Here is a 19,914-nt window from a genome sequence, read left to right as displayed (position 1 = left end):
AGATGAATATACAAACTCCAGGAACAGGTTTACTACCAAGATTTGAAAGGTGTTATGTGTGCTTTGATGGAACAAAGAAAGCCCTGAAGTTGGCTTGTAGGCCTTTTATTGGACTAGATGGATGTCATCTAAAGCACAAGTATGGTGGGATATTGTTAATAGCTGTTTGTTCTTCCCTGCTATATTGATTACAAACGTGGAAATTACAGCTGACGTTTTTATTAAAAAAAAAAAGCCAAGTCAAGCTCCACGTCAGCTTGTTAAGTGGAATTAACGGCAGGGATGCATAATAGGAACGGAAAATATTAGAGGGACCATTGTTTGAACAAAAATATTAGAGGGACTAAAAGCATTTTTTAGGTTATTTACAGGGACCTAAAACATATTTAACCCTTAAATTTAAATTAATGAACAAAAACATAAATTATATATAAAGTTGAAGCATAATTCAAACAAGACTTTTTCGTATGAGATGAGGGAGTACTTTTTATATTTTTTAACAGAAAGTTTATTCAAGTACCAATTATTCATCTCCGCCTCGTCGAAACCGCGAACAACCCTGCATTCTGTTGCACTTCTGCCCTGCGGCACCACCGCCGTGAAGCCATCCAATCACGAAGTCGCTATTTGACCCTCTGCAACCGGAAAGAATAGATTCAAGGTAACGAAAAATTGTATTCATATTCAATATTTGAATCCATTTTCTAACAACAATGTTCAACTTCAATAGATTAACTCCACTATCTCCAAACCCTAATCCTCTTCTCCACCGCTACCCATCGCTAGTTTCCCTTCGTTTCTGCACCAACACTTCCGATTCAACCTCATTTGCCGCCTCCTACCTCACCCACACCTTCGGTTTCTCCCCACAATTTGCTTCCAAACTCTGCACCTCCCACCGTCTTCGATTCAAAACCTCCCAAAAACCTGACTCTGTTCTCAACCTCTTCAAAAACCACGGTTTCTCAGACTCTCAACTTCACAGCATGATTGCCAAGGTACCTGGCCTACTTTCCTGCAACCCCTCCAAAAGGATCTTACCGAAGTTCCAATTTTTACTCTCCAAAGGTGCTTCTAACTCCGACATTGTTAATCTTGTCAGTAAGAACCCTAAAGTCTTGTCTCCTAGCTTGAAGAATCATATAGTCCCAACCTATGAATTGATTTATAGATTCTTGCAATCAGACAAGGACGTTATTGCTTCTGCAATTCGGAATCCAGATTTACTCTCTGAACAATTTGTACGGCGTAACATGGCAATGCTGATTGAGAATGGAGTGTCGGACTCTAACATTGCTAGAATGCTTCAGATTCGGGGTCAGATATTCAGGACGCGCGACATGCTCAAGTTTGTGGAGGAAGTGAAGAATTTGGGGTTTAATTCTTCGAAAACAATCTTCTCAATAGCATTGGTGGCAAAAATATCGGTAAGCAAAAACTTGTGGGAGGAAAAAGTTGAGGTGTTTAAGAAGTGGGGTTGGTCGGATGAAGATGCTCTTGAAGCATTTAGAAAGAAACCTTATTGTATGTTAGCATCTGTTGATAAAATAAATGTAGTGATGAGCTTTTGTGTGAATCAGTTGGGTTGGGATGCTATGGTCATTGCGAAAACACCATATATTTTATCGTTAAGTTTGGAAAAAAGGATCATTCCGAGGGCCGCTGTTGTGCAATTTCTTCTCGATAAAGGTTTGAGAAATAAGAGTGCAAGCTTAACTTGTCCATTTGTAGTGTCTGAGAAGATGTTTCTGTATATGTTTATAAAACGTTTTAGGAAAGAGTCTTCTTATCTATTAAAGTTGTATGAGGAAAAACTCAATCCTGCGCACACTAGGGATGATAAGACATGCATGGTGTAATCAGATTTTCAGGTCTTGGTCTTTTTATGTTATTTAATTTGTAATTTGTTTGGTACAGAATGTGAATGTAGTCTCACAAATTGTTGGTTTTATTTTGATGGATATTTCCAAGAAATCTTATTGATACCCGAATATGTTGTTGGATTTGAAATGGTTTTAAGTCTGTAACCATAATGGTAGCTGTGCACTTGTGAAGACCAGCCATGCATCAATCAATATCAAAGTTGCACTTGTGGTTTTGGATTTGTGGAGCACAGTTCTATAATATACTTAGTAGTTATCATTGTGCTACATCTAAGAAGGTCTTACAATTATACCTGAATAGGTTGCTTGTAAATACCCAAACTGTAATTGTGGTTGCGGTCATGGGCGGTTCTAAGGCCCGGCTAGGCTGGGCAGTTGCCCAGATTCTGGCCCAAATTTCTATGGTAAAAAAAGCCTCACATTTTTCATCTGCTCGCTTTCAACATAGAAACCCTCACATTTTTTACCTTCTACGGCTGCCGCGAGACCCGACGAGAAAGCTCTTTCTCTTTGAATTCATCCCCTTCCTCTTTCACTGCAGTAAAGTCCTTTAACCTCTATACTTTAGTCTTATGTTTTCTTTTTTCACATTCTTCAGTTTCTTTACAAAGTTTTTTCTCCTATAAAAGAAATGAACTTGGATGGTTGGAAAAAGAATCGTGGTACCCAAAACCCTACGGTCGCAATGGTTATCTTCAGTTTCATGTATAAGTCTTCTTCTCCTTTAATTTTTTGTTTATGCTAAAAGATTTGAAACCCCCTAATTTTTATTAAACTCCTAATTTTTCGCTTATTTCAAATCTGATTTTGGCTTTTGTTAGGGTTATTTTTGAAAACCCCCAAAGTAACTTGAACAACGAAAAGATGATTTTAAATTATGATTTTAGCTAATGTCCCATATATATATATACTATACTACTTAAATGAAAAAATCGAAAATTTATTTATAATTATGCAACGCAAGTGTTGAATGATTTGGTTTTATTAGTGGTGATGTTTAGTTCATATGATAATTCTTCATTTCTACCAAGTTAAAATAGTATAGCGCTAAATATCTTGATGTGAACACAAAAAAATCAACATGAGCTTTGGTTATCCTGCTAAAAAGAAAATTATTGATGTTCTTGCTTGTGGTTGGGTTGTCATTTGAATTTTTGCAGATTATATCCATGTTGGTACTTATGAATGTATGAAAATTGAAATAATTAGGGTCTGTTTGAAATAGTTTTTGTTTTTAGTTTTTAAAAACTGAAAAGTAAAAATCAAAACACAATTTAGCCATTTCAGTTTTTTGCTTTTAAAAACTGAAAAATTGTGAAGAGTTTTTAAAAACACATTTGTAAAATATTGTATTCAAACAATTTTTTAGTTTTTGAATTTTCAAAAACTAAAATAGAGTTTTTAAAAAGCCTTTCAAACAGGCCCTTAATGTGTAATGTTTTGCATTGCATGCACTAGTAAGTTGTTAAGAAAAATTAAAATTTGAATATATATAGAATTATAAAACAGTAAGTATGTGAAACTTAGTTTTTACTGTCATGTTTTTTCTAAAAGTCACCAATATATTTGTAAACTTATATATATATATATATATATATATATATATATATATATATATATATATATATATATATATATATATATATATATATATATATATATATATATATATATATATATATATATATATATATATATATATATATATATCAATCATTGTTGTTGAATGTTTATGTTCCATTGACCTGTGGAGTTTGGCAACAGGGAGGGAGGGTATGGTTCATGCACTGTCACTTAGAAAATCATACAAATTTGGGATTGAGGTCTATTGTACCTAATATCTAAGGGAATTGTGAAGCAGGTTTTGTTTCAATTTCAGTTGGTTAAGGTGCGAGTTTGGCTTTATGTCAACCCGTTTTTGTTTTTTTATCCTTTTGAGTCATCTTACTTCTTTGCAATTCTTACGATTGAAAGAATTCCACACATCATATAGAATCCCACACATCATATATCATACATTAATAGTTCTTGTGGCTATTGACAAATTGTTCTTACTAGGAGTTTGTGTGTTTTGATCTTCAGCTTGGTAATGATGTGTTTATAGAGTTGGTTCCAATTTGTGTTTCTCTGTTTTGATTTTCAACTTGGTAATGATGTGTTTGTAGAGTTGGTTTCATTATTTTCTAATGTTGATAAAAAAAATAGAATCCCATGACATTCTGAGAGCAATGCTCAAATGCTAAGTCTTTTGGAATATAGTTGTAATTGAATTCAGTAACTGTTTAATGTGTTAGATTATTGCATCACTTGTGTAATTGTAGGATGTGTTTGATTTAAACTATACTTCTGCTAATAAAATGATGATTATCTTTTATTTTGATGGATGACTATTTATATATTATATCAAATGTGAATTTGCAGTTTTCAAAATTTTGTCCAGATTTCATAATTTTTTTGGCTCCGCCGCTACGGTGAAATTGTGGAGATCTCTCCAACCTCTACTGACGCTACAAATCTACCATTGTGATTGTGGACTACAAATTTTTTTTTTTTTACATTAAGAGCCAGATTTCAATTAGCATTAGAAATCAATAGGTTTGGTACATCAACAAGTTCAGAAGGATAATGTCCCAGCCAGGTCCTAGAGCCCAACCTTTTTCCTATTCCAACTAAATTGTGGGCTTCATCATTTAAATTCCTAGGAATAAAAATTACAGCAGCAAAATTAAAAGTTCTAATCAACATTCTGTAGTCCTCTGCAATATGCTCCAGTGCAGCAATTTGAAGGCAGCCATTAATGCAGTCAACAGCTTCAAGAGCATCCGATTGCAGAAGAATCTTGCGAAGCTTCAAATCCTCTGCAACCCCCAGTCCCCACCTGATAGCCAACAGCTCCGCCGTAAGAGGGCTCACCGTCATATCCTCCTTCTTACAAACCGCGATAACAGTCTTCTGTTCCCGGTCCCGGATCACCCCTCCAAAAGCTATGGTGCCGTTAGAACTTATCCCTGCATCAACCTACACCGTATGAATGTCGTTTGGCCAGTTTTCAGTTTTTGCATGTTCCTTCGTACCGGAGTCCTCATGCGCATTCCACCTGTTGTACTCCGCTACTGCAGCCATCACATCAACTGCCACACCTATCGGATCCTGAGTTTTCCGATTAAACACCACGTTGTTTCGAGCTAGCCAGACTTTATGTAACATCGTGCATAGCAGCTGGATACTGAAAACATCGCCACAAGATAAAATGCTGAACAGCCAGTCTTTTATGTCACACTCACAAGGGATTCGGTAACTAATCGCAGAGGCGAAGAAAGTTTGTTTCACGAACACACAGTGCATAAAATCATGGCTTACAGATTCTTTCTCACCTTGGCATAAAGGGCAGGACTGATCCAGGCTGATTCCTTTTCTAGCAAGGTTGTCCCTTGTAGGAAGTATATTTTTGGCCATTCTCCAAAGGAAATTGCGAATTCTCGAGCTGACCGGGGCATGCCATAACTTCTTCCACAGTTTGTTGCACGGCATCCTCGAGGGACCAGGCTTCTTCATAGCTTTAGTATTCATGCTAGCATGGTACGCCGATCGAACCGAATATTCCCCATCTTTTTCCAGATGCCATATAACTTTGTCGTCCACATTCCTAGCTGACAGAGGGATGTTTAAAATATTTCTAGCAGTCTCTGGTTCAAAAGAGGAAAAAATATGTTCTCTCTTCCACTGGCAGAGTTCTCTGTCTAGAAGCTCACTAACTCTTGTTTCTTCATTGATGTTTCTGAGTATACCCCTTGCCTTAAAATCAAACTCATCCGGGATCCATCTATCCGCCAGCACTCGCACCTTCTCACCATTTCCGATTCTCCACCTGGCACCTTTATGGATAAGTTCACGAGAGCTAAGTATGCTCCTCCAAACATAGCTTGGAGCATTGATCGGAAAAATAGCAAGTGTACTATTTTGCCTCTGTAGTAATAAAGGGAAAATTCCCCGAATATCGATCTCAAGGACTGCGTGATATTATAGAGTTAGTAGGAATTCAACTAAACAAAAAGCCCTGGGGGTTTTGGTTTTTATGATTACGAATTAAATTGCAAATAAACTTAAAAAGGTTGATTTAGCCAAATATGAGTAACATGCTAGGGTAGGTGTGTGCATTAACATGTAACAATTCTGAACCCTTGTTTCATTAACAAAGTTCAACTTATCAATTACCGGTTCTTAAGGGTATTTGCTCCTAAGTCCTTAGTGGGCAAACCTTTGAACATTGAAATCCTAATCCCAAAGTCCTTCGAAATTAGTGATCAAATCAAGTATTATTATAATCAAGAACAATCCGGTTACTATAGGGTATCCCTAGTCCTAGGTGATATCTACTATAATATAATGGTATAGAAACCCTAACAATGGAGGTCAATCCTAATTGTCAGTCATAAATCAATCCAGTTGGTCCAACGAGGAAAGCATTAAAAACCTTATACCATTAAATTGAATGTAAAAGAGAAATATGTTATTGAAATTCGGAATTCAAAATCATCACAAATGTTAATCAGGGACACCCCCCTAGCATTGGGGGGTTTAGCTACTCATATCATCCAAAGAAATTACAAAGATATCAAATAAAGACATTACAATAGAGATGATGAACTTTGATCTTCAATGGCTTCCGCTCATGAGAGTTCTCTGTTCTTCTCCAATTGCATAGGCTTCTTCTCTCAATCCTCCAATTCTTCGTGTGGCAAAAAGATCCCTAATTCATCTTGAAAACCCTCCTAAATAGTGCAGACTCACTTAAGTTGGTTGGAAATCCCAAAAACACCCCTGCAGGCCAACCACTGAACTAAATAATAAAAATCACTGAAATCAGCGTCATCACCCAACACGGGCCGTGTTGAGCAACACGGGCACCCGTGTTGGCCCTCTGTTATTTTATTTTTCAGTTTTTAAGTCCCAGGCTTAGCAACACGGGCCGTGTTGAGCAACACGGGCACCCGTGTTGCACCACTGTTTTTTCATTCTTCTTGCGCCCTCTTCCTGACACGGCCCGTGTTGTGCAACACGGCCACCCGTGTCAGGCCTCCTGTAGCATGTTTTCTGAACTTCCTCAAAACTTCCGAGTTTCGCACTGATTTACTCCGATTTCTCCATATGAACCTGAAAACATTAAAACACACAACCAAAGCATAAAATGACGAATAAAAAAATAAAACACTCAATAACATAACTTAAACATACTTAAAAACAACGGTAAATATATGTGTGAAAACCACTGATCAAACTCCCCCAAACTTAAATCGTTGCTTGACCTCAAGCGACAACTACAAAAGTTAATGACCCTCAAAGCACACGGTGTTCATACGTGAGATATCCGTCTGTATTGATAAAGAAACAGTTGGTTCGGCATTCACATGACGCGACGAGTTTTGTTACCACATTAACCCTCAAGCTCCCGTTTCGGATACCTCTCCAACTATGCTTTGCACTTAAGTCTCTTTCCGATTTTCCTCCTCTTTCATTCGGACAATGATATTAAGGCACTGCATTTCTTATAATAATCATCACCTGCATGCGACGAGTCGAGGCTTCTTATTTTCTTTTCCTGGCACCAAACTAGCAGCATTGGCTACTTTTTATTACCGATGAAATTTTCAAACTTTGCAGTTATATATTGTCCTTTTGGACGACGTTTGGGGTTCAATCTCCTTTGGGCTGAATAACCGGGTGAGGGTTACCCAACTTAGCGAGCCGATTGCCTTTTACCGCCTTTTCATCATTTGGTGCCAACTTTATATCTCTCTTTTTTTTTTCTCAACTAGTCATCATGCAAGTGAATCTGAATTATGCCAGACTGTATCAATAAACTACTCGATAAGTACTTCTCAGGAGACAAGTACTATGGTGCAAATCTACACGTTAGACTCGTATCTCTTTCAGGGACCCAAGGGTGCTTAAACAAACCTCTTGTCACATTATTCCGCACTTCCTGTCCTCAAACAATCCTCGTTTCATCTCTATATACTATTCCCGATCGCTCTTTAGGATCAAAAAGAGGGTAATGCACTCTAATGATCACTTCAAAGCTTTCACCAGAGACGTCCTCTTTTATTTCCTGAAAATAAAATAAAACAGAGAAATTAATTATTAAAACTGTGGGTTGCCTCCCACGAAGCGCTTCGTTTAACGTCGCATGGCTCGACGGTCCATTACCCTTTATTATGGAGGGTATTTCCTTTTCCAAACCTTGTTGCTTGTCACTTTCGCAACCACGAACTTATGAAGATGAAAAGCATGGATAAATTCTCTCTTCAATTTTCTTCCCACATTCTTCTTGACTTCCTTAGCTTTCTTAGGACTTTTGACAGCTGCATAAGTTGGTTCCAACCGAGAAGCTATGCTTGAAACTTTTTCTTGGAGATTTTTAGGATCTTTGTCTTCTTTTTCACCTTCTGTGATACCAGCTGAAGTTTTCTCATTCACACCTGCCCTATTTTTCTTGACTCCTAACATCTTCAAGGTTACTTCTTCATCAAATGATTTCAGTGTTAGTGTCCCTTTTTCTATGTCGAAGTTGCAGCGGCCTGTCGACAAAAATGGTCTCCCAAGAAGGATAGGAGTTTCTTCGTCTTCCGGAATATCCATGATGTGGAAGTCAACAGGGAATACGAAATTTTCAACTTCCACTAACACATCTTCAGCTACCCCATAGGATTTCTTAACGGTGTGATCGGCGAACCTTAACTGTGTCTTACCTTCACTAATCTTTTCTAATTCAAGCTTTTTGAAAATGGACAAAGGCATTAAACTCACACTAGACCCAGAATCGAGGAGTACCTTTTTAAATGTTATATTCTTGATAGTGCATGGTATCGCCACTGCCCCAGGGTCTTTCCTCTTTATTGGGATCTTTCTTGCTGTTGAGACTATACCACACTTCTCCATTGCAATTTTTGGTTCTCCTCCTAGTGATCTCTTTTTCGTCAACACCTCCTTCATAAATTTCATATACAAATACATGTGCTCAAGGGCTTCAAAGAATGGTAGATTTACCTCTAACTTTTTGAACAATTTAGTAAATTTCTCAAAGTCTTTCTCTCTTGAACCCTTCTTTGTCACTCTGGAGGGGAAGGGTAGTTTTATCACCGGTTCAGCGTCTTTCTTAATTTTTTCTTCAATTGGTTTAACCGGTGGTACCACAACTTCTGGCTCTTTTGGATTCTCTCTTATTTCCAGATCCACCTCTATTACCATAGGGTCATCTATTTCCTCTTTTTCTTTTTCAGTTTCTGCTACTCTCCTACTTCTTGTAGTAACAGCATTAACCTTCTCTTGGTCTTTCGGATTTTTCACAGTTGAGCTCGGAAGGGTACCTTGTGCCTGTAGAGTGAGATGCTGTGCTATCTGCCCCACTTGAACTTCCAGATTTTTAATTGAGGCCGAAGTGTTTCTGTGGTTGTTTCTTGTTTCTTCTTGGAACTGAGAACACTGCCCAGCTAATCTTTCAATTGCCACTTCCCACTCTGCCTTCTGGCTACCTTGTTGTTGTTGATCTTTCCAAGCAAAATTTGGATGATTCTTCCACCCTGGATTATAGGTGTTAGAATACGGGTTGTTTTGCCTTAGGAATTTGATTTCTTCAATCTGCTTGGGAGTAGCAAAACAGTACACCGTTTGGTGTGGGCCATTACAGATTTCACAGCTGACAGGTTGAGCTTGTTGAACTTGAGCCACCTGTTGTTTACCTATATTCATAGCCTTCAATTTCTTTTCAACTTCTGCGGCTATCGCATCTTCAACCCGAGTTTTAGAAGTCTCCAGCTTGAGATCAATGATTCCTTCCGGTTTGCTAGCACGCCTGTCATACAATTCCAAATGCTCATTTGCAGCTATTGCTTCAATGATTTTTATGATGCATGAGGCTGTTGTGAAATTTGTCGAGCCTCCAGCTGCTGTATCAATTAACTGCTTTGTTTTCATTCTGAGCCCATTGACAAATACTTGCATCTGTTCAGTCTTGTCCATATTGTGAGTGGGACATGCCACTAGAATTCTTTTGAATCTTTTGTAGGCATCTCCTAAGGGCTCACCCTCCTTCTGCTTGAAATTCAGAATGTCATACCTCTTCCTTATAAATACCGAGGCGGGAAAATATTCATTCAAGAAAGCTTTTTCCATCTCTTCCCATGATGTAATGCTGCCCGCTGGAAGAGAATAAAACCACTCTTTTGCTTCTTCTGCCAAGGTGAATGGGAACATTCTCAGCTTCTTGGCCTCTTCTGTATGACCTTCGATTTTTAAAGTTGTACTCATGGTCAGAAACCTCTGTAGGTGCTTGTTTGCATCTTCATTAACCTTTCCGGTGAAAGGCTTTCTTTCGAGCTGAGTGATGGTGCTCGGATGCAATTGAAAATTAGGAACATTCACAGGTTGATTTAGAATAGTTAGTCTTCCTCCCGGTGTGTTTCTAGCACCATAGTCTCCAAGAAGTCTCTCTGGTGGTGGTACCTCGCCCATGATCTCTTCTTCACTTTCGGTGTCTGAACCAGAATGAACTGTAATTACTTCTTCCTCAGATTCCAGTTTAGCTTGACGAGCTTGTCTGCGCCTTGCGTGAAAAGTCCTTTCAATTTCTGCGTCAAAAAGAAATTCTGCTGAGGCCTTACCTCGCATAAACAGATTAGACAATTATTAGAATGAGGAACAAAAATAAAATAACATAAATTTTTTTTTTTATTTTAAATTTTTTTTTTTCAGAAAATAAAATTTCAGTCGCAGAGCAACAAAATTCTAATTGAAATAAATCTAAAAACTCTAGAATCTTCGGCAGTCCCCGGCAACGGCGCCAAAAACTTGATCGGAAAAATAGCAAGTGTACTATTTTGCCTCTGTAGTAATAAAGTTAAAATTCCCCGAATATCGATCTCAAGGACTGCGTGATATTATAGAGTTAGTAGGAATTCAATTAAACAAAAAGCCCTGGGGGTTTTGGTTTTTATGATTACGAATTAAATTGCAAATAAACTTAAAAAGGTTGATTTAGCCAAATATGAGTAACATGCCAGGGTAGGTGTGTGCATTAACATGTAACAATTCTGAACCCTTGTTTCATTAACAAAGTTCAACTTATCAATTACCGGTTCTTAAGGGTATTTGCTCCTAAGTCCTTAGTGGGCAAACCTTTGAACATTGAAATCCTAATCCCAAAGTCCTTCGAAATTAGTGATCAAATCAAGTATTATTATAATCAAGAACAATCCGGTTACTATAGGGTATCCCTAGTCCTAGGTGATATCTACTATAATATAATGGTATAAAAACCCTAACAATGGAGGTCAATCCTAATTGTCAGTCATAAATCAATCCAGTTGGTCCGACGAGGAAAGCATTAAAAACCTTATACCATTAAATTGAATGTAAAAGAGAAATATGTTATTGAAATTCGGAATTCAAAATCATCACAAATGTTAATCAGGGACACCCCCTAGCATTGGGGGGTTTAGCTACTCATATCATCCAAAGAAATTACAAAGATATCAAATAAAGACATTACAATAGAGATGATGAACTTTGATCTTCAATGGCTTCCGCTCATGAGAGTTCTCTGTTCTTCTCCAATTGCATAGGCTTCTTCTCTCAATCCTCCAATTCTTCGTGTGGCAAAAAGATCCCTAATTCATCTTGAAAACCCTCCTAAATAGTGCAGACTCACTTAAGTTGGTTGGAAATCCCAAAAACACCCCTGCAGGCCAACCACTGAACTAAATAATAAAAATCACTGAAATCAGCGTCATCACCCAACACGGGCCGTGTTGAGCAACACGGGCACCCGTGTTGGCCCTCTGTTATTTTATTTTTCAGTTTTTAAGTCCCAGGCTTAGCAACACGGGCCGTGTTGAGCAACATGGGCACCCGTGTTGCACCACTGTTTTTTCATTCTTCTTGCGCCCTCTTCCTGACACGGCCCGTGTTGTGCAACACGGCCACCCGTGTCAGGCCTCTTGTAGCATGTTTTCTGAACTTCCTCAAAACTTCCGAGTTTCGCACTGATTTACTCCGATTTCTCCATATGAACCTGAAAACATTAAAACACACAACCAAAGCATAAAATGACGAATAAAGAAATAAAACACTCAATAACATAACTTAAACATACTTAAAAACAACGGTAAATATATGTGTGAAAACCACTGATCAAGCATACCCAAGAAAACTCTCTTCAATGTTTGATCGTGGATAGTACCTGCCCTTGAACACTTTCCCAGCAAGAGAATCCTCGTTGTTCATCAATCGCCAGTAGTGCTTTCCAAGTAGACTAGTATTGAACTCACTGATGCCACGGAAACCCATGCCTCCGAACCCTTTCGACACTGTCATCTTCTCCCAGCTAATCCAGTGGACCTTTCGTTCTCCGTTCTTGGCTCCCCACCAAAACCTCGCCAACATTGCCTCTAACTCATGACAGACTGCCTCCGGTAACTTGTAGCAGCTCATAATATAACTTGGGATCGCTTGAGCAACCGCTTTGATTAAGACCTCTTTTCCAGCTTTAGAGAGAAACTGTTCTTTCCATCCTTTTATCTTTTTCCACACTCTATCAATAACCATAGCAAAAACCTCCTTTTTCGATCTCCCTAGGACAACTGGAAGTCCCAAATACTTGGAGTGGCTCTGGACAGAATTAACACCCATACGGCTCCTTATCCCATCTTTCGACTCCTCACTCAAATTCCCGCTAAAGGATGCTTCAGATTTCTCCATGTTGATCACTTGACCTGACGCGAGTTGGTATTGATGCAGCACCTCCATAACTTTTCCAGCTTCTTGTAGGTTTGCGCGAGTAAACAAGAGACTGTCGTCGGCAAAAAACAAGTGAGAGACTGCTGGAGCGCTTCTTGCTACCTTGAGGCCATGGATCTCCTTGTTTTGCACCGCTTTCTTTAGCAGACCTGAAAAAACATCAGCACACATTATGAATAAATAAGGGGAAAGAGGGTCCCCTTGTCGGAGACCTCTTTCCGGTAGGAATCCCACACTAGGCTGGCCGTTAACGAGCACCTTGTAAGACACAGTTGAGACACACTTCAGAATAAGGTTTACCATGGCGGCGGGAAAGCCCATGGATTTCAACACTTCCTCCACAAAACTCCACTCCAAACGGTCGTACGCCTTCGACATATCAAGTTTGATGGCCATCACTCCCCGCTTCCCTTTTTTCTTTTTCTTCATCCAGTGGAAACATTCCATAGCTACCAACGCATTATCCGTAATCAACCTTCCTTTCACGAAAGCACTTTGTTCTTCGTCAATTATATCCGGGAGGATGAGCTTGATTCTGTTAGCAATGGCTTTGGTCACTATCTTCATCACCACATTGCAGAGGCTTATTGGCCGAAAATATTTCGGACTAGAGGGTTTTTTGCATTTAGGAATCAGAATAATGTGCGTGTTGTTAAACTCACTCGGGTCTTTTTGGTTATTCAGGTTGTCCAAAATAGCGTCGCTAATGTCGGAGCCTACCGTCTGCCAGTACTTTTGAAAGAATAAGGCAGGCAGCCCGTCGGGGCCAGGAGCTTTAAGCGGGTCCATCTGAAAGAGTGCTTCTTTAACTTCATCGTGGGTGAAACTTTGTTGGCACCATCTGACATGCTCTTGGTTAAGCTTCCCCTTCACCACTGAACATATATCATTTGCACCAGTAGGAGATGAAGATGTGAACAACGTTGAGAAGTACTCCACCACAATTCTTTCGCAGTGCTCTTCGCCTGTCCACCAATGTCCTTGTTCATCCTTCAGCTTAGAAATTTCATTGACTTTCCTCTGTTGGTTTGCCTTGCCGTGAAAGAACTTTGTATTCCGATCCCCAAATTTCAACCATGTCGCACGGCTGCGTTGTCTCCACATAATCTCTTCCACTTGCAGCAGGGAGTTCCTTTGGCTCTCAAGCGCTTTGTAGGCTTTAATGGATTCTCCGCTAGCATCCCAGCACTTCTCATCATTTAGTAACTTTTCCATTCTGCCCAGCTCCTTTTTCACTTTGCACATATGATATTCTGTGAATTCATCGTCCAGACCTTTCATAGCAGTGATTTTGTTCAAAACTCCTCTACCTTGATTTCTCCAGAGTCGATTAACAGCCTCTGCACATCTAAGTTCCTTGCTCCAAATCTCCTCGAAGCGAAAAAGATGCCTTCTCTTCTTCTTCCTCAAGTCTCCAACTACATCCAAAGATAAGCATATAATTGCATGGTCTGATCCGTACCTAGACAAATGAGTTACTTTAATCGGGGAAAAACAGTTAATGAAATCATTCGAAGCCATACACCTGTCCAACCGACACTGAATATTCTCACTCCCTTGTCTTCCGTTTGACCACGTGAAAGGGTACCCGTCAAAACCCAAGTCCGGTAGCTCACAGACTTCCAAGGTTTGCCTTCCCCAAGAGAGCTGCTGTTGTGTCCTATTGTTTCCTCCCACCTTCTCATAGTCATACAGTGTATCGTTGAAATCTCCAAAACACATTACTCTCTCATCTCCATTCCGACAGAGGTCCTGTAACAGATTCCATGTCATTCTCTTATTTTGCTCCTCCGGATAACCGTACATTCCTATCAAACTCCAGTTCTTTCCATCAATGTCGTCCTCAACAGAACCGCCAATGTGGTTCTTTGACTGAGAAGTGATTTTAATCTGCAGAGATTCCTTCCACATGAGAATTAACCCACCATTCCTCTGTTTTCCATTTCCTCCACAATCAACGCTAAAACATCCTTAATAACCGCTTCTGCTCCGAACAGTTTGTACCTCCTCTAGTTTTAATTTTGTTTCCATCAAGAACACCAAATCGGGGTTTTGAATACGAATGAGCCTTAACAAGGCTCGAACCGCACGGGGACTCCCCAACCCCCTGCAGTTCCAACTTAGGATTTTCATTGTTGTAGACGGTGTTGGATTTCCAACACCACCTCTGGTTTTGATGTGCCCTCTGCCTTCTCCTTTTCATCCGCCTTCTGTTTCTTTTCTCCACTCCCTCCTTCACCCATTGTGCCATCAATGATCATGACGTCCACCAAGTTTCTTTTTCCAAGCTCCAATTCAAGTTTCTTGCCGATTTCACCAGCTGACTTTTTTGTATTTGTTTTCCTTGTCCATTTCCTACCTTTCTTTGCTACTATCTTTTGTATAGGGGCTATTTGTTTTGTGGCTATAGACAGCTCCACCGCTCCAAGAGACTCTGCCATGGCTTCAATCTCCAAATTATTAGTTGTTTCGGCATGGGTAGCTGGATGTTTGTTTCTTTCAGTTGGGGCAGCTCCTCCTTTCTGTTTTGTTTGTTCTACTTCCCCTTCACCACCCTCGATTTCCTTCTCTTTTTCCTTCGTGCTGCACCTACTTTGACCAGAAGATATATTAAACAAGCTCCTATTACACGAGCTTGAGTTAGATTCTTTCTTTACCTGGTCCTCCGGCAGCTTTGGTAGGGGCGAGGAACGAAGCCACGCTCCGTACGACAGCTCCTGCTCATCCAGATCTTCGAATCCTTCTTACTCAGATCCTCCGCCGCTTCACAGTCTTTGAGTTGGTGCCCTAGTCTTCCACATATGAAGCAGAAGGTAGGTAGTCTCTCGTATTTGAAGTGGACTCTGAGGTTTTTTTCCTTGAATCGCACCACCGTACCCCTCTTGAGCGGTTGCTTCAGATCTATTGTTGCTTTAATTCGGAGAAATCTTCCATTTTTATGGGCTTCTCTATGGTCCATTTCCTCAAACGATCCCAGGATTCCCCCCAATTTCCTCGCCATGGCCTCTGTTCTGAGCTTAAGGGGTAAATCGTAGATTCTCACCCAGAAAGTTCCATAATGAAGGTTAAGAGCCGATGGTTGTTCATCTCCTGATACTCTGTCAAGCACCAATAAGTTTCTGTCGAAACTCCACGGCCCCTGTCGCAGCACATTCTCCATATCCCTCTTTATACTGAACCTAAATAAGAACAGATTTTTACTTAACTCGTGGGTTTCCACCGGGCTCTGCAATCTCCACGCGCCTATCATCGTATTAGTAAAAGCCCGAGCATTGAAGCTATTGTTTGTCCATAGTCTACCCACCAGAGTCCTGTGGAAAACCTCTTCCTCGCAAATCTCGTCTGCCTCTGCCGTAATCCCCTCTTCCTCCTCCTTCATGTACGCCAGTTGTTTCCACTTTTCCATGACTTCTCCCTAAACAGACCCGACTCAGACACAGAACCACAAAAGAGAGCTTGCAGAACTTCCACACAGGAAGAAATAAACTCTGATAAAAGAGAGGAAGACCAGAGAACTGGAGATGGAACTTTTCAAACCCTAGATCGGGAATGAGAAGGGAAAAACACGCTAAGTTCCTAGAGAGAAGATAGACCTTCTCACACTAGAAACACGTGGACTACAATTATTTAAACGACCTTGGTCAAATTCTTTTACAACAATGCTAATAGTACTACTTACACCTACACCAATTTTTGTTTTTCATGTAGGCCATGTCTAGCAATATAAATAATCATTGTGAACAGTACATATACTAGAATAAAGTAATGAACAGTATTTGTGAATAGTGCATTAATAATTTTTAATAATAAAATAAAATTGGTTAATGTAATATGAAAAGTTGATTAATAAAGTGATGAAGTTGGTTAATAAACCTCAAGATATTAAAAATAATTTAATAGTAAAACAAAGGTGGTTAATGAAGTGTAAAATGTTGGTTAATGTACTCATGAAGTTGATTAATAAGCACTCACATATTAAAAATAATATTGTTCACCGTATTGATGAACAGTAAATACGGTGAAGTGTATATTTTGGGTGTAAGAATAACATTTTTCATTCTTTTAAGGAGTTGAGTTAAGTTGGTGGTATTTTCGACTAACAAGTTTTGGGAAGACTTCGACAGGTGCTAGCTGAAGGAGATTTTGTTTCTTCAATATGATATGATTTTGATACTTAGTGTATTTTTGGAGAAGTTTGATGGTTATTTCGACAGAGTAACTCGAAACGAGACTAATTAAACTGTCTTTTGGCCTTATCCGTTCTTGGAAGACGCGTGGAAGCTTAATAAGGGCGAAACACATGCAAACGAGAACATGTCATTCCTTGGGAAAAATACCATTCGTTACAGGTATTTTAATTCTAGTATAAATAGGAGTTTTTAGATTAGGATTCTGTGTGTTGACATTACTACAAAAATACTCAAAATACTCCAAATACTCCAAATATCTGAGCGAAGTGAGAAACGCGTAATCAAGTTCTATTTACATATTAAAACACCACTTTTTATTTATACAAAGTCTTTTTTATTAAGTTTATGTCTAGCGTTTATTTCTTGTCAAAAACCTTTATCTTTTCCAGTATTTACCTTCATTCTTGCATTTATTTTAAAGATTTCGACCAAGTCGAAATTACTGTCTTTTACACAAAAAAAAACTTAACAATTCAACAAACTTTTTACACATGTGTCCTGGAATCAATCTAGTCGATCACACAAGTTACCTTTTGGAAGAATAGTGCTTATTTACCAAATTTCACGGTAAACAAATTAGCACGTCTAGTAAGACCTGTGTTAAACGTTTTACTTTTTTTTGTATAGAAATTTGCATGTTCTTCACATGTAAAACCTCTCAAATTTGTGAGTGTGCATAAGATTCAGGGTAGATTAACCAAAGATTACGTTACAAGAAATTTTTCTGAACAAACTAATATGTTAAAGTCAATATTCTTCTTCTTAACTCTCTCCCACCCCCTTATAGTTTGTTTCTTGTACTGTAACTATAGTGAGCTAAACCAACGTTTTTACGACCTCAACACACGAGACTTACTATCGGAACCACTCACTATTAGCAGGTATACTAACAAGACTCAAAGGTCAGGGACTCATGGGTGTTTCATCTGACCATTCGACGAAGCCAATTAGATTAACTAACCTCCAAGGTCGACTGAGACCTTTTCAACCAAAGCATAAATATTCTAACCCAAACTTTTAAAATTCGGACCCATATGCATTGTTATATACTTATGTCGAAATTAAAATCCAAGTTAAAAATAATTTAAAGGCAAAATAGTCTTTTTAGTCCCTGAACTTTACTTCGGGGTCCATTTTGATCCCTTAACTTTTAAAAGGATCAATGTAGTTTCTTATGTCTTTAAACAATGTCATTTAGATCCTTTCCGTCTAATTATCACAAACAGTTTCAAAAAAATATCTCAAAATTATGCCTTTAGCAAGAATCGAACCATGGTCTCAAAATTATGCCTTTAGCATACACTTTAGTATACATGCTAGTAGTGAGTGGTTCCGATAGTAAGTCTCGTGTGTTGAGGTCGTAAAAACGTTGGTTTAGCTCACTAGGAGAGAATTAAGAAGAATATTGACTTTAAGATATTAGTTTGTTCAAAAAAAATTCTTGTGACGTAATCTTTGGTTAATCTACCCTGAATCTTATGCACACTCACATATTTGAGAAGTTTTACATGTGAAGAACATGCAAATTTCTATAAAAAAAAAAAGTAAAACGTTTAACACAGGTCTTACTAGACGTGCTAATTTGTTTACCGTGAAATTTGGTAAATAAGCACTATTCTTCCAAAACGTAGCTTGTGTGATCGACTAAATTGATTCCAGGACACATGTGTAAAAAGTTTGTTTAATTGTTAAGTATTTTTTATGTAAAAGACAGTAATTTCGACTTGGTCGAAATCTTTAAAATAAATGCAAGAATGAAAGTAAATGCTGGAAAAGGTAAAGGTTTTCGACAAGAAATAAATGCTAGACATAAACTTAATAAAAAAGACGTTGTATAAATAAAAAGTGGTGTTTGAATATGTAAATAGAACTTGATTACGCGTTTCACACTTCGCTCAGATATTTGGAGTATTTGGAGTATTTTGAGTATTTTTGTAGTAATGTCAACACACATAATCCTAATCTAAAAACTCCTATTTATACTAGAATTAAAATAACTGTAACGAATGGTATTTTCCACAAGGAATGACGCGTTCTCGTTTGCATGTGTTTCGCCCTTCTTAAGCTTCCACGCGTCTTCCAAGAACGGATAAGGCCAAAAGACAGTTTAATTAGCCTCGTTTCGAGTTACTCTGTCGAAATAACTATCAAACTTCTCCAAAAATACACTAAGTATCAAAACCATATCATACTGAAGAAACAAAATCTCCTTCAGCTAGCACCTGTCGAAGTCTTCTCAAAGCTTGTTAGTCGAAAATACCACCAACTTACTCAACTCCTTAAAAGAATGAAAAATGCTATTCTTACACTAGCGGGGAAAATCTGAGATCGAAGCCATAGGATCAACTCGACTCAATATTTCAGTGAAAGTCGCCACCGCGCTTTATTATTTCCAAAGGAAAAAGGGAAAAGAACGAAAAAACCCAAAGTTTGTTTTTAAAACAAAAAAGAAGAGATCTTAGGTACGGGTGTTGTTTATACAAGGGGAAGATTTTAAGCACCCCTCATATCTGTGGTACTCCAGAGGAACCTTTTTGAAAATCTGTGTTTATAAAAGATATTGTGTGCAAAGAAACGGTTTGTTTGATTTTTAAAATAAGTTTGGCAAGACATTAAGTCTTGTGCCTACATACCTCCTCGGTGCAATGGAGAAGTCAGAGCTAATGTAGTTCCGCTTAAAGGGAAAAATGGTTTTAAAAATCGAATAAACACTTTATCGTCGCCGGAGAGAAATACGCAACCATTGATCTTGAGCATGAGAACAAATGAGTTCTTTGCATCGCTAATGAAAGAAGGGCTCCAACTCGGATAAAATCAACGAGTATGCCACTAGCTCTCTCACGCGGAAAAGATCTCATTATATCGATCGGTTTCAAAATCGTAGGGTATCGCAACTCGTTTCAACAATTAGTCGTGTCTAAACTTTTGAAGAAAAGCCACTAAGGGCAAAAGATATTTTTTTTAGAAAGGTTTTGAAAAGGTTGCAAACATAAGAAGGTTTTGTAAAAAGAGAGAAGATTTTGAAAATTAAAGAAGGGGAGGAGATG

At 38.6% G+C, this 19,914-nt stretch overlaps 2 protein-coding genes across 2 annotated transcripts; one reads left to right on the top strand and one right to left on the bottom strand.

Moving 5' to 3' along the window:
* Nucleotides 1-472: 472 nt before the first annotated feature.
* LOC131599645 (uncharacterized) lies at nt 473-2,904 on the top strand. Its single transcript, XM_058871932.1, has 2 exons — nt 473-661; nt 731-2,904. Exon 2 carries the CDS (start codon nt 987-989, stop codon nt 1,857-1,859), a length of 873 nt encoding a protein of 290 aa, XP_058727915.1. The 5' UTR covers nt 473-661; nt 731-986; the 3' UTR covers nt 1,860-2,904.
* Nucleotides 2,905-14,806: 11,902 nt separating this feature from the next.
* On the bottom strand, nt 14,807-16,056 carry LOC131597843 (uncharacterized). The gene is made up of 2 exons (XM_058870507.1): nt 15,335-16,056; nt 14,807-15,266 (listed from the first exon to the last, which is right to left on the bottom strand). The coding sequence occupies exons 1-2, from the start codon at nt 16,054-16,056 to the stop codon at nt 14,807-14,809; spliced, it is 1,182 nt and encodes a 393-aa protein (XP_058726490.1).
* Between the last annotated feature and the right edge of the window lie 3,858 nt (nt 16,057-19,914).

Source organism: Vicia villosa, linkage group LG4, assembly GCF_029867415.1.
Source record: "Vicia villosa cultivar HV-30 ecotype Madison, WI linkage group LG4, Vvil1.0, whole genome shotgun sequence".
NCBI classification, from domain to species: domain Eukaryota; kingdom Viridiplantae; phylum Streptophyta; class Magnoliopsida; order Fabales; family Fabaceae; genus Vicia; species Vicia villosa.
Note: the sequence above shows the minus strand (reverse complement) of the source record. Positions and strands in the feature narration are given on the sequence as shown.